General features: G+C 36.3%; 4 protein-coding genes across 4 annotated transcripts; 3 read left to right on the plus strand and 1 right to left on the minus strand.

Moving 5' to 3' along the window:
* The first annotated feature begins 149 nt into the window (after window positions 1-149).
* LOC108201420 (receptor-like protein 46) lies at window positions 150-1,856 on the plus strand. Its single transcript, XM_064085377.1, has one exon. The coding sequence runs from the start codon at window positions 150-152 to the stop codon at window positions 1,854-1,856; it is 1,707 nt and encodes a 568-aa protein (XP_063941447.1).
* A 1,745-nt stretch (window positions 1,857-3,601) lies between these two features.
* Window positions 3,602-5,258, plus strand: LOC135149155 (receptor-like protein 46; the record flags this gene model as incomplete). The annotated part of the gene is made up of 2 exons (XM_064084114.1): window positions 3,602-4,495; window positions 4,541-5,258. Coding segments are annotated over 2 exons (1,548 nt in total), but the record flags the coding sequence as incomplete, so codon positions are not given.
* Window positions 5,259-6,183: 925 nt separating this feature from the next.
* LOC108201419 (receptor-like protein 46) lies at window positions 6,184-8,388 on the plus strand. The gene has a single exon (XM_017369704.1). The coding sequence runs from the start codon at window positions 6,184-6,186 to the stop codon at window positions 8,386-8,388; it is 2,205 nt and encodes a 734-aa protein (XP_017225193.1).
* A 476-nt stretch (window positions 8,389-8,864) lies between these two features.
* Window positions 8,865-13,689, minus strand: LOC108200654 (phosphate transporter PHO1 homolog 1). Its single transcript, XM_017368874.2, has 14 exons — window positions 13,188-13,689; window positions 12,731-13,034; window positions 12,231-12,633; window positions 12,090-12,138; window positions 11,930-12,001; window positions 11,554-11,683; window positions 10,880-11,000; window positions 10,521-10,770; window positions 10,325-10,429; window positions 10,188-10,232; window positions 9,927-10,079; window positions 9,537-9,815; window positions 9,288-9,424; window positions 8,865-9,157 (listed from the first exon to the last, which is right to left on the minus strand). Exons 1-14 carry the CDS (start codon window positions 13,410-13,412, stop codon window positions 9,067-9,069), a joined length of 2,364 nt encoding a protein of 787 aa, XP_017224363.1. The 5' UTR covers window positions 13,413-13,689; the 3' UTR covers window positions 8,865-9,066.
* Window positions 13,690-15,661: the final 1,972 nt, after the last annotated feature.

Consider the following 15,661-nt stretch of genomic DNA (forward strand, 5'->3'; position numbering starts at 1 on the left):
AGCAGTTTTCTATCAATCTCAATGATTTTTCAGGTCAGGTTCCAGACTCAATTGGGAATTTGACGGGACTGGAAAGACTAGATTTGGGGAATAATCATTTGCAGTTGCAAATTCCGAGTGCGATAGGACGCTTGTCCAACATTTCCACTATGGTGTTGAGCAGCAACACTTTCACTGGTGTAATCCTACCATTTATACAAAATTTGAGCAAATTGGAAACACTTCGACTGGAAGATAACATGTTTTCTGGAGAAATCCCCTCCTGGTTATTTGACATTGCGAGTTTGAAGAATTTGTATCTTGGAGGAAACAAGTTCATTTGGAATAACCAAGTCAAAATAGTTCCCAAGTGTATGCTTTCTCAACTCTCTCTCAAATCATGTAAAATGACTGCAGACATTCCGGAATGGATTTCCACTCAAAAGAATCTTAATATGCTCGAACTGAGTGACAATCAGCTCACAGGAAACTTCCCACTTTGGATGGCAGAGATGGAAATTGAAAATCTACTACTCTCACGGAACAAACTTACTGGGTCAATACCCTTTTCACTTTTTCAGTCTCAAAATTTATCTGTTTTGGATCTTTCAAGAAACAATTTCTCAGGGGAGTTGCCACAAAATGTCGGTCATGCTTTAAAGATGAAGGTACTAGTGCTTTCTGGAAACAGTTTTTCAGGGTCGTTCCCGAAATCCATCGCAGATCTCCCTTCACTAATACTACTAGACTTGTCAAGAAACAGACTCTCTGGCAACACACTCCCGGTTTTCAAATCTTATTTGACACCACATTATGTTGATCTCTCCTCTAATGAACTATCCGGTGACATTCCCGTGTCACTTTTCAGCGCAACTAGTATTCTTGCACTAGGGAAAAATAAGTTCTCTGGAAGCTTCCCTAGGAACCTCACTGATGATGCTGCACTCGAATATCTTGATCTACATGACAACAACATTACAGGTTATTTTCCAGATTATTTTATTTCAAAATTATCCAACCTTCAGGTTCTGAGTTTACGTAACAACTCACTACATGGCCCATTGTGGTCCAACTCATTCTATGGAAGTGGACTCCAAATTCTTGATCTCTCAAGTAACAGTCTTGATGGAAGTATCCCCTCAGAGTTAGAACTGAGTGGAAGCTCCTCAGGATACATGGCCGGTGATGGTAAGGGGGAGATAAAGGTGAACTGGATTGAGGCCACAGTTTCATTATTCAGTGGCATGTACACCATTACAATCGAGACGAATGATTTAACAGTGAACTGGAAGAATGCTGTGCAAGGTCTCTCAAGTCATAATCGAGAAATGTATACTTTACTAGACTTGTCAAACAATAAGTTTTCAGGTGATGTTCCAGATTCATATGGAAATCTCTGGGGGCTGAAGCTTCTCAACCTCTCCTACAATAAACTCTCAGGATATATACCACAAAGTTTTGGAGATCTACAAAGTATTGAAGCACTGGACCTGTCTAACAACAATATTTCTGGTACAATTCCACAATCATTTAGTAAGTTAGATCAACTATCCGTGTTAGATGTGAGCAACAACAAGCTAAGTGGTGAAATCCCGCGGGGTGGACAAATGGACACGATGAATGATCCGAGTTATTTTGCCAACAACAGTGGATTATGTGGGATGCAAATCAGAGTGAATTGTTCGAAAGACGAGCCACCGCCAAATGATGGACAAGATGAGGATGATGATGATGAAAAAGAGCCATGGTTCTTGTGGACAGGAGCGTGGATTGGATTCCCACTAGGCTTGATTTCGTCGGTATTAACAGCATTTCTTGGTGGGTATTTTGTTATACCAACAGCAAAGTACCACTCGATTCACTACAGGCAGAGATAAATGCAGGTTTGATATCTAGCACTTGAAGTCCTTGGATCACTATAAATTTATAGCACGGTTAATAAAAAACATTGTGCAGGTTTTTATCTTTGTTCTAAAATAAAAACATTGCAAGATGTAACTTAATAATAAGATTATGCTAAGAGTTTGCCTGCAGTAAGACAGTACCTCTCATCATGTGTTCATTGTGGTTTTGCTTCATTCTTGCTCCCTCAATAATGTGCTGTGTTTCTATTTACATAAAAATCTGTTCAAGATAAGAATTAATTAACTAATCTATAATATTAATGTCCCTAACAGAGGTCCTTACAAGATCACATATTCACAATATAAATATATATGTGGCGTCTAGGAAATGATAAAAAACACATGCTATGAAAACATTTTTCCTGCAAAACAAGTGCTTATTATTTATATGCGAGAAGTAAATTATAAGTCAAAAGTAATATTAATTTATGTGTTTGGATTTTTTTTCGTATTCACAACTTACTGGGTATAAAAATTATTATGAATTTTCTTTTATAGTGTGATCCTATACATTTTTGAAAATCAAAATTTAAAAATAAAATATGTCACTAAAAATAGTTAGGATTCTCAACTTATTAGATTCTTGTTATAAGTCAGAAATTGACTTATAAGGTTTTTACACAAACGGTACGAATAAGTTGACTGCGACTTAAAAGCCTAAACTCGAAAAATAAGCTAGGCCAAACAGGCCCTTAATAACAGGAGTATACATGTAAAATAATTCTAATATAGGACTGATACAATCAGTTTCCAACTATCCATCAACCATTCGGAATTAAGCTTTACTTGTCGAAATCACAGCCTGGGCTGAAATTCTTGCAACATGAGAGTCATAACTATGCTACCTTTTGCCAGTTGCATATTGCAAGTGCATAATTGTACTGTTCCACTGAAAGTACTCTTCAGCATCTTGATTGCTTGGTCGACGGTCGAGCATTGCAGCTTTTCTTATCTACAATGAAGGCCAGAGAATCATAGCGGAGATAAAGATCTATTGTTAACATTATTTAAATTATCGTAGAATGTCCTGTAATGTGTTTTCTTTCCATTCTGCGTATTCTTAGGTTTCATTTGTCAAGTACCTTGTCATGAGATTAGTTGTGTCTTCCATTTTCATGCTTCACATGTGTGCCACAGGAATTATTGTTTACGTTAATCTTAAGAATCTCCTTTTCGTTTAATTGTTAAGATACCTTTGGTATCTTGTTGTCCGGCATTGATCCCTTTGTAAATTTAGTTCAACTCAGTAACATCGTCAGCTAGCTAAGAACAGGTCTCAAGCAAATAATATAAATATATGTCAATTATTTCTGCATAATGATGTTTGATATGGCTTCAGAGTTTTTACACAGATATCACTATCAGTGATGTTTTAGATTGTTAAAAATTGTCAAGTGTGTGATTACTAGCTTTTTAATCTGTAATAAAATTAACAGATTACTAAGATCTAGTCTGTCATTCGTTATTAGAAATCCTCCCCATGTCAACTCAACATAAATGATTTTCTAACAAAGAAAATAAAAACTTTTCAGCCATCTATGATATAGAACAATGGCCAAGCCCCTAAGCATGATCAAACTACTTGTGCAGTTGCCTTTGATTTTCTTGCTCGTGCCTTGCTTATGTTGTCCTGCTTATCAGAAACAATCCCTTCTTAACTTCAAATCCTCCTTGCTGACCAGCTACGACACCTCAAACTCGACATCCTTTGATTTGAAATAGAGATTCTCAAGAATTTGAATCTTGGAGGAAACAAATTAGTTTGGAATAACAATGTCAAAGTATTTCCCAAGTGTATGCTTTCTCAACTCTCTCTCAAATCATGCAAATTTTCCTCAGACATTCCAGAATGGATTTCCACTCAAAAGAATCTTGATATTCTCGATCTGAGCAACAGTAGTCTTACTGGAAAATTCCCTCTCTGGCTTGCTGAAATGGATATTAAGAGCATACTCCTGTCTCATAACAAGCTAACTGGTTCAATACCATCTCGCCTTTTTCAATCTTCGAGTTTATCCATTTTGGCTCTTTCAAAAAACAATTTTTCGGGAGAGTTGCCAGAAAATATAGGTGATGCTCATAACATCAAGGTACTTATGCTGTCTGCAAATAATTTGTCAGGGGCCATCCCAAAATCCATTGCAGATATCCCTGAACTAGTGCTATTAGACTTGTCAAGAAACAAATTCTCTGGCAACACATTCCCAGTTTTTGATCCTAATGGCTCACTTTATTATGGTGATTTCTCCTCTAATGAACTTTCAGGTGAAATTCCAGTGTCATTTTGCAAAGACACTGGTATTCTTGCACTAGGGGAAAATAAGTTTTCTGGCAGGCTGCCTAGGGGTCTAACAAATATGATAAGGCTTGAATATCTTGATCTCCATGACAACAACATCACAGGTAATTTTCCAGAATTTCTTTCCCAACTATCCAGCCTTGAAGTTCTTAGTGTACGTAACAACTCTCTACATGGCTCACTACCATCCAAGTTGTTCTCCAACAAAAGTAGCCTCCAAATTCTTGATCTCTCAAGCAACAATCTTGTTGGAAGTATCCCTTCGGAGTTAGGAAGTCTAGTGGTAATGAGTGGAGGTTCTATTGATTTTATAGCTAACCAGTATATTAATAATGAGATGGAGTTGAATTGGATTGAGAATACGATTACACCAATCAGTGGCATGTTCACCTTTACAATGGAGATCGATGGCCTTATGGTGTACTGGAAGAAGGCTATACAAGGTCTCTCAGGTAATAACCGACATTTCTACACTTTGCTAGACTTGTCAAATAATAAGTTGTCTGGTGATATTCCAGTTTCCATAGGACATCTCAAGGGACTGAAGCTACTCAACATATCCAACAACAGGCTCTCGGGAAATATACCACAAAGTTTAGGGGATCTGGAGAGTATAGAGGCTCTTGACTTATCTAACAACAATATCTCTGGTACAATTCCACAATCATTTAAGAAATTAAATGAACTGTCTGTGTTAGATGTGAGTAACAACAAGTTAAGTGGCAAAATCCCGCGGGGTGCACAAATGGACACGATGAATGATCCAAGTTATTTTGCTAACAACAGTGGATTATGCGGCATGCAAATCAGAGTGACATGTTCAGAACATGAGCTAAAACCAGAGGCACACGTAGATGGTGATGATGGTGAACAAGAGTCTTGGTTCTTGTGGGGAGGAGTGTGGAGCGGATATCCACTTGGTTTCATTTCTTCAATCTTGATAGCATTTTTTAGTAGGTACTTTGTTATACCAACACAGAAGTACCACTCAATCCACTATAGGTACAGATAAAAGCCAAAATGTTGTCTACTAGTACTTAAAGCAGAGGAAGTTTTTATATTTGTTCTTGAGATTAAAACAGAACAGACTTGTGATTTAATAATTGAATTTTAATAATTTGTCTTTGAAAATTCTAATACTTGCTGATTCTAGATTCTGGAAAATAATTCTGAAGACTTCAATTTATGTGCTATGATCGTTCAAGAGTATTAAAATTTATATAAACCTTTTATCGCGACAAAATTTGGTTGATTGAATTTCTCAGAACAATATAATTGACTTCTTTTATAATACACAGTCACAGAGTAATGGATTTTGAACTTGGACTTGAATAAATTTTCAAACAATTAATGACTGAGAGGGAAAAAAATTAGAAAGTCATCGATCTAAGAACGAGTTCAGATTGTGCAGCTGAAAACTAAGACTGATCTTGTCCCATAGGTTGGACGATTATGCGCCCTGTCTTCAACGGCACTGGCCTATAACTTTGATTAATTCATTTAAGCATTTATGTTTTTTGATATAGTTCATGTGCTTACCTCTTATTAATAGCCTACTCCACGTTAAGAAGGAACAGAGGCACAACAATGGCCAAGCTACTAGGCCTAATAATAATACTTGTGCCTTTCATTTGTATGATAATGCCATGCTCATCTTGTCCTGCTCATCAAAAACAATCCCTTCTGCTCTTCAAATCCTCCTTGCTCAATATCTCCAACACCTCAAACTCGTCGGTTATTGGCTTGGAGTCGTGGAACTCCAGTTCTGACTGTTGTACTTGGGATAGAGTTGTTTGTAGTTTGCATTCACGCGACGTTATAGCTCTACACCTTGACCATCTTCCTTCTGCGGTCTTCTTTCTTGCATTTCCAATATTAGACCCCATTTTTATATCAGATCCTTAATTCTTCTTGATATCTCCTCTAATTCGATGGAAGGGCAAATTCCAAGCAAGGGTTTGGCTAATCTCACTAAACTAGTTCACCTTGACATGAGTAGCAATGACATTCATGGCTCAATTCCAGCACAACTTTTTTCATCTAAGATATCTGCACTTTCTTAATATCTCATATAATCAGATATCAGGGGAAATTTCAGGCAATGGCTTGGCCAATCTCACCAGTATAGTTCGCCTGGACATGAGTAACAATCACTTTTATGGTTCAATTCCAGCACAACTTTTCTACTTGAGGCTTCTGCGGTTTCTTGATTTAAGTGATAATTCATTAAAGGGCAGTTTAAGTACTGAAATTGGAAAGCTTGGAAATTCGAGGACATTAAAGTTGGATGGGAATTCTCTTTTTGGAAATATTCCTTTACAGATTGGTAATCTGACAAAGTTGCAGCATATTTCAATAAGCCTGAATGAACTTTCTGGTGGGATTCCAGATTCAATCTTCACTCTGAAGAGACTAGAAGGATTGGATTTAAGTAGTAATAATTTACGGATGCAGATTCCTAGTCAAATTGGAAACTTGTCACGCATTTCCACTTTGGTAATAAGCAAGAACAGCTTCACAGGTGCAATCCCAACATCTGTACGAAATTTGAGCAAATTAGAAACACTTCAACTGGAAGACAATATGCTTGGTGGAGAAACACCCTCCTGGTTATTTGACATGGAGAGTCTGAAGAATTTGTTTCTAGGAGGAAATAAGATAAATTGGAATAAGATTGTCAAAATAGTTCCAAAGTGCATGCTTTCTAGACTCTCTCTCAGATCAAGTCAAATTTCCGGAGACATTCCTGAATGGATTTCCACTCAAAAGAATCTCGACATTCTAGAACTGAGTTATAATCAGCTCACAGGAATATTTCCACCTTGGCTTGCTGAGTTGGAAGTTGGAAATCTGCTACTGTCAAATAACGAGCTTAGTGGTTCAATCCCATCTCGCCTTTTTCAATCTCAGAGATTATCAGTTTTGGCGCTGTCAAGAAACAACTTTTCAGGGGAGTTGCCAAAAAATGTTGGTGATGCTAAGGAGATATCAGTTCTTATGCTTTCTGGGAACAATTTATCAGGGCCAGTCCCAGAATCCATTGTAGATATGCATCAACTATTGCTACTGGACTTGTCAAGAAACAATTTATCAGGGCCAGTCCCAGCTTTTGATGCTGATGGTTTTCTGATGTATGTTGATCTCTCTTCTAACAAACTATCAGGTGACGTTCCCTCATCACTTGGAATATCTATGATTGTTCTTGCGCTAGGGAAAAATAAGTTCTCTGGCAATTTGCCTAGGAATTTGACAGATATGAAATATCTAGAACATCTAGATATCCATGACAACAACATTACAGGTAATTTCCCGGAATTTTTTTCCCAAATGTCAGCCCTTCAAGTCCTGATCCTACGTAACAACTCTTTACATTCATTACAATCTAATTCATTCTCCAACCAGAGTGCACTCCGAATTCTTGATCTTTCAAATAACAATCTTGTTGGAAGTATCCCTTTAGACTTGGGAAATGTAGTATCAATGGCTGGAATCTTTGATAGATATTATATTTCCATACGTACTAATGGAATACAGGTTAACTGGATTGAGGCTTCGATTACATTAATCACAGGCATGTTTACCTTCAAAATAGAGATGAATGAACTCACAGTGAACTGGAAGAATGCTATACAAGGTCTCTCAAGTCATAGCCGACATATCTATTCTTTGCTAGACTTGTCAAAGAATAAATTGTCAGGTGAAATTCCAGCTTCATTAGGACTTCTCAAGGAACTTAAACTTCTCAACTTCTCCAACAATAGACTCTCTGGACATATACCACGAAGTTTCGGGGATCTAGAAAGTATAGAGACATTAGACCTATCATACAATGATATCTCTGGTACAATTCCACAATCATTCAGTAAGCTAAAACAACTGTCTGTGCTAGATGTGAGCAACAACAAGCTAAGTGGCGAAATCCCACGAGGAGGACAAATGGACACAATAAATGATCAGAGTTATTTTGCTAACAACAGTGGATTGTGTGGGATGCAAATCAAGGTCAAATGTTCTGAAGATGAGCCAACATCAGATGATGTGCAAGAAGAGGATGATGATGTTGAACAAGAGCCATGGTTCTTGTGGACGGGAGTGTGGATCGGATTCCTTCTTGGCTTCATTTCATCAGTATTAACAGCCTTTCTTAGTGGCTACTTTGTTCTACCAATACCAAAATACAACTCAATTCACTATAGGCACAGATGAAACCAAACTGTTGTTCACAATCTTTCTGTACCCTTTAATGTAATATAATGTTGTTCTTAGTAATTAATTACTTTATCTTGGAAGTCATTGTCTTAAATTCGTCAACAGCAGTGGATTGTATGGGATGCAAATAGGAGCGACCAAGTAACAAGCTTAATCTAAGGGGTGAAATCAGAGTAAAACTGAAAATAAGTTACTGAAATCAGAGTAAGCATTTTAAAAATTCTGAAATAAAGTTTCTCACACTTCTCTGCTTCTTCTCTCCCCCTTCTCTGCAATTTTTGCATTATTTAGTCATGTACATATCCAAGTAAAGACCATTATCCATAGGTTCTTATACGGTGGGAGTTTTAACTACACATATTTCTCTTATCAGTGAACATCTGTTCCTGTAAAATTTGAGTATGATAGTTAATAGCAAAAAGGCAACTAATTAAACATATTTAGGTTCTATAGCAACTTATTAACGCGGAACAGAATCAAAATTCATAGAAACATTGACGACAAAAGTTGTGTACAAGTATGGATTGGTTTGCTCAACCAGCGGACCAAATAATGACAAGAAAAAGTTGATGTACTTTTGTATTTTGTTCCATCAACTTGATTAGTGACAATAAGGGATTTCTTTGCAACAACAAACAACAATTCCTATTCTCTAACCAAGTGTTGCCATCATCGTCAATCTTCATCATCAACTTCATGAAAAGGAAGTGGTACTATTTTAACTGCTCTGAACTTGCCAGCATTGTTTAGATGCTCATTCTCCAATCTGCATACCATTCCAACCAAATTATTCACTAGGACTATATTCGGATCCGAGATATATACCATAGTTATGCTTCAATAATATATCAATAATGAAGTATCGAATGTGGATAGGTATAATAATGATAATATACCTGTAAAAATTCCACTGTCCTCGTCTAATGACTTCAAGAGCTGCTAAAATTAGCCCTGTGATTCGGTAATCAATGCTGCCCAAATTGTAGTGGAGGACGGTTTGTAACCAGGCTAGCCTGAGGATCAGGTTTAATCCCTGAAAGAGACAGGCATCAGAATTATGTTGTTACAATTGATTCAATTACTCTTGAAATGATTGACAGGATTCATAATTAAAATTATTATTTTTTTCAAAGAGAGGATTATACCATAGAGAGGAAGTAGATGAATTTTTGACGAAGCATTAACTCATTTCTTAACCAGGGATTCTTGGAATCCTTCTGTAACAGACCCCAATCCTTAACAAAATCCCAGTATAATTGATAAACAGTTGCAACACTAGACATGATCACAACTAGACAAAGCCATCCTATAGTCCTTTCTTTCTCATAGGCCACTTTTGCTCCTGCTGCCAACATTGCAGATACATATTTACCAAGATTTATAAGGTGGCTAGTTTCTCCTTCATCAAACCACCTCCGAGCACACTATGAAACACACACAAAAAAAAAAAAATAATAATAATAAAATCAGAAACCATGATTTTGCTAGAATGGTTGAATACAAATACACATTTCAAGTAATTTCACAATCTTAACCTGCATAGCCCTCCAATAATATGGAAGGAAGGAAACTGCATAAGCAAGGTCTCTGTAATTTTTTGTTCTCATGCAATATCCGTAATCCTGAGTTTTGTAGCTTCCTGTTATGTAGTAGCAGGTGACATACTCGAGGTTCCTAAGCATTGGCACCTATTTCACAGTTGCATTCAGAGTAACATGATTAATCTTTTAGTACATTAAAATCCAGATCAAAGGTTGCATTTTTGCATCAAAAAAATTTGTATATGTAAAAGTTACCTGGCTACATAGTTGATCAGCCATAAAGAAGTCAAGCATTACAACCTGAAGTTCAGAGTAATAAATATAAATTATTTTATTAATCCATTTAAGGGTTATGTACTCATTTATATTTAAAAGCAAGGAATTTTAAGTACCTTGTATAAAGGGGATAGAACAATATTTCTAAGCACGCGAAGTAAGCGATAACGGCTTGATTTGTAGACTATGTTGATGGGGCAGACTAGTAGTAGAAGAGAAATCTGCAAAAATATGAAGAGGCAAGATCATGTAACATGTTTTTAATTCATTATCTATATAATTTTTTCCATAATATATTAAGCAATAAATTACCAGTAAAAGTAGACCAGGAATGACTTGTATTTGAGTGTAGGAATACCCCTTGGCCATAAGTGATATATGAATAAACAAGACACCAACCACGGCCGTCATTGACATTGTACAGATCAAGAACACATCCCTGTACTTGAGGTCTTTTGTTGGGGACAGTTCAAAGATGAAGCTATAATTTATACGAGTCTTCCTCCACGCAAAAATGTTGCATCCGTACAGAAAGAAATGTAGAAATAACAGGCTGAACATGCTGCACAAGTTAAAGATTTTTTCTTAATATTAGTGTCTAGTACTTAACTTCTGAATTTGATGTTTTAAATTCAAATTAAGATTAGTTAGTTCTGGATTAGTGTCCTTGCCTAAGAACCGGATAAACAGTTTCCATGTACACTGTATCGGACTGAGGTCTATACATTCCTGCTATATGCGCCATAATCCCATAGCCAATTAAGAACGCGATGAAGCATCCTGTGAATAACCCTGTTACAGAATAATAAACAGAACATGATTACTTTTTCCAGGACAATCGAAGGTATAATTCTATATAGAAAACACTAGAAAACTAATAGAATATTTCTTCGTAATAAGAAATAATTTTCTGAGAATTATTACACCTTTTTATGGGCGAAAAGCCACTGTTCTATATTTTTATGATTCCATCATTGATTAATTTCGACAACAAAAATCATGCACTTGTGATTATCCCACTCATTAGTTGTGGACCATCTTGGCCCTTAGAGGCATAATGTATAGTGCTGGTTTAATGGATCTTAGTAGCCATGTCCAATTATATTTCTCTGAAATTCTTCAATTTGCTTATAAAGCAGAAATAAGCTCAATAATCTCCACTAAAGCTAGTGGTTCATATAGAAATGCATATTTTATGTTATCTGTTATGTAAAGTAGACAGTAGAATTAGGATAACTTATTCTAAAAACAGAACTCATCAAGGATGTTTGTGGAAAATATACACATTCACTTTAGGATACATAAGTACAGATTAAAAGAAATTTATATGGAGAAATTAAGTTACCAATGAAGAAGGTGACAGCATGAGATTCAGTTCTTTGAGTCGGTTTAAGATATTTCATCGCCTTCCTTTTATCATCTTCAGCAAAGTGTTTGACAAACATTTCCTCAACTTCATCAGCCAACTTCATAACCTGTCATTTACAGGATTAGTTCAGAATTCAAGTTAAATTTTCAGCTTCTAAAGTTATTTTAGACGAACATACGGTATCTAACAACAATCTATAATGCTATTTGATGACATACACAGTATACCCACATTCAATCATCTTTCAACAGAAACATGATGCTAATTATTTTTCCCACTACATTAGAATGGATCATTCTGCACCATGAATCTTTTAACTTAAATCTTATAAAGGCTTTGACTAGTTATTTACCTTGTCTGAGCTGTTGAAGTAAGAGCTTTCAACAACTTTTAAATAAATGGGAAGAACTTGTTTGTTTGTAACCTGAGAATAAGCCATTAAAAAGTTAAAAAGTGATATACTAAGAGGAAAGTTAAAAAATTGTGGTAATGAGGATAGCCCTATTACTTACTTTGTCGAATTTCTTCAAAATCTTTGAAAAAGCAAGCATGTTCAAATTCCTGAAAATTATGGTTATGAACTGATCATGTAACATACCATCGAAAAATGAACAGAAATATGAGTTTGAAGAGGCAATTCTTCAGAAATGTACCTGTAAGTTTTCAGATAGCCAAGACCTTTATAGAGCTCAATGAAAGCCCCTCTTATCATTTTTTCAGCATGGTGTATTTTTGTTTTGTTAATGTGCAGCTTTCTTCCGTCCATACCACCTTTCTTCGAGGACTGCTTAATTAGATCATCCCAAAGTAAATATGAAAATGTGCGAGTTGGATTTGTGAGAGGAATATGTATTTTAAGATTTTTTCCTTGAGAACTGAAAAATCGACCAGAGGCAGTTCTTGGATTTGAGTCTGCCCTTTTTAGTTTTATTGATTTAAAAGCCTCATCAAATTTAGAAGAGCCGGAGAACTGCAAATCATTCTGATCAAACTGATCATCAGTCTCGTTACCCTGCTTCTGCTCCTGCTCTGTTATATACCTGGGGGATTCTTCATCTGTCATACAAAACGAAAAAAAATGAGAAATTTTTACAAACTTAAAATGCTACTACACTGATAAAATGGCACAATTTACTTTAAAAAAGTGATTTACCACATGAAATGGTGCCTGAAATGGAGTCGTCTTCCTTGGAATTATTCGAAGAAACTTCATTAGCATGCTGTGATTTAAGCGCACTCTTCAGCTCAAGAAGAATCCCCATTTGTTTCTCCAGTGATTCCCATCTCTCCAAGAACTCCTTCTCTTTGTTTTTAAAAAATTGGTTCACTTTATTAAGTTGGAGGTCCAAACATGAAAAAAAATCGACAGCTGCATCACTATCATCAGCAAACTGCTCCAGAAGTTCAGTCTCGTACATATCACCTTTGCTTTCAGATGATTCAAGTTTCTTATGAACCTGAATATAATAAAACCACCACAAAATAAGCCTCATAAACTTTGTAGAGCATATATGCATCAAAGGTCATAACTCATGCATGAACATTACTTATTTAGTTGTGACTAGATAAGGAAATTGTACACATTTATAGAAGAAATAGAGATAAATTACATGAATTATCCCATGTTCTCTACGTTTGTTGCGAAATAATGAGCTTTTCCTAATAGAGGAAAAGATGGTTTTGCTTAAAGAGCTCTCATGGTTATTGGAAGGTGCATTTTCGACGTTCAGGAGATGGATTTTCTTGAGATCTTTCTTCAGCTGCCCATAATCAACAAAGGCCTCTTTCCACTCAGGCACAAGCTGACCCTCAAACTGTTTAGAAAACTTCACCATCTTGACAACAAGTCTCTGCTCGACGTCTCACAGTACTCGAGAGCAACTGCAGTAGATGGTGTGTGAGGCAAGTGACTTGAGAGTGTTTAGATGGTGCTTAGGAGCACATTATTTATGGACAGGAAAAAGAATTTGAATCACAGCACATTCCAATATATCCTCTGTAACCTTTTCTATCCACTAGGAGGGTCTTGTTTAGGCTTTGATTCGCCCGGAAATGTATGCAAAGCCACCAGGTATGAATATTGGATGGCTTCTGACTATGAAAAATGCCCTCAGGAAAACTATGAAAGTTCAGGGATTTAAAGTGAAGAGAGTGGGGCCCTTGTATGCATGGATGCCTAAATGAAATTATTTTTTCAGATCATTCTTCAGAAGGCATAAAAATCGAAAATTTAGCACTAATTCAGAATATAAGCCTTATTTTCACTTTGTTTGAAGAGACATGATTATATACTAAGCCTTTATGAACCTTAATTAGAAAAAGTTGCTTATTTATAACTGAGTTTAGTAGCAAGGTTATGTAGCAGAACACAAAGCTTGGCTCTAATTAGACCAGCATGATTTCCACTACATTGAGGATCCCCCAAAAGCTTACACTAATTTTTTTGGTACCCTTCCACCATCACTAAAATAAGATTTGCAAGCTACAGAGTAAATAGTGCCTAATTATACACCATGGAATGTACTAACTTTTAAAGTACAAGATATATTTAGCCGTTTCTTCTAACATCTTAAGGTTTTAGGAAGTCGTTTACATGATATCAAAGTTCCTGCAGGTTGGTTGTTGCTCCTTGGTAGAATTGTTATGGTAATCTACTCTGTCACTCAAGAACAATGCTGAAATGTGAGGGATTAACCGTCGAGCAGGTTAAAATTCTAGTATAGTGCAGACATCTGCAGAAAAGGCCTCGGACTACATATAAATCCAGGCATCTGATTATCCTACATCAAAACACTTATCATGAAATTAGATATGTTTGATTCTGAAGCATCAATCTTCTATGTTTCGATACAAATGTACACGTTGGGAATGCAGGGGTATGGACCGCAGAGTATTAGTACCACTGCAGTAGCCTACTAGAGCTAGTAGTTCTAAATCATAGAGAAGAATGTTCCATTTTTAGGCGTAATTAACAAATATTCCCACATCTCATCGCGTCTGTGTATGTCATTTACGCGTATTCTTCTGTCGTCTCCCTTACTTATTAGTACTAGCTTCGATTCTTCCCAACTTGTCAGCTTGCTATTTGCAAATTCTTGTGGAGCTCCATGTCTAACAACTAATTCTATTATTGTTTTCTCTTTCCACTCTCTAAAACAGACACAAACTTTTGACAAATGACAAGGATTGCAACATCAATCAATGATAGGAACATTTGTGGGGAATCGAAATCGCCATCCTCCTTGTCAATCCTGACAAGAATATCTCTGCAACTCTTGAAATTGCCTGAACTTGGTGAAAAACACGTAAACTCGTGGTCTGAGTTCTGATATCATGTTAAATCCCGACAAATGAGTTCTCGTATAGTTTGTGCTCACATAGGTAAAGAAAAAGGGTCAGATTTCTCTGCTGGGAAGATAAAGATTTAGGCAGACTACATGGATCACACTAAGCTTTGTGTTCTATGGTCACAAATCATCGTCTCGTGTAAAAATTAATACCATATATAATTCCACCTGAAGCGAAAAGGCGAGGGACCTGCACAAAACTTGAAAAATATATCTACAATGTCTTTAAAATTTTGACCAATCACACGCGTGTATGGGCTATAGTCCCCTCCCAATCATTCCTATCCACCTTATACCCGGGTCGAGGCTAAGTTAGGCTGAAGTCACGACTGACCTTTAGAGGTCGGTGAGAAAATTAATATCTGTTTCGTGTGATTTGAAAAGTTAAGACAACATGTTTCGAATCTCAATTTGTACAAATTTCAAAATAATTTTGTTTCGGATTTTGCAAAATCCTGATTCCGGCACTGTATCTGTTGTCGTAAATATAGTCATTCAGTTGGAAGGTACAAGTGAAATATAAATACGGAAGTATCAACAAGACAAGCAATATATGTATGGTCTGACTAGGACAGCATTAGTTTTAACAACCAAGTCCAAGTATATATGTCCAAGCCACATACGTGTGTAATTGTTCCTTGTGTTTTGTACAAAAGCCGTAACTTATAAGTAAAGGTATAATTTATCTAAAGACGGGCTTTAGTCTCCGCTAGCCCCTGTGTATCTCCGTTTAAAAA

The sequence above is a fragment of the Daucus carota genome, chromosome 9 (assembly GCF_001625215.2).
Source record: "Daucus carota subsp. sativus chromosome 9, DH1 v3.0, whole genome shotgun sequence".
NCBI lineage: Eukaryota > Viridiplantae > Streptophyta > Magnoliopsida > Apiales > Apiaceae > Daucus > Daucus carota.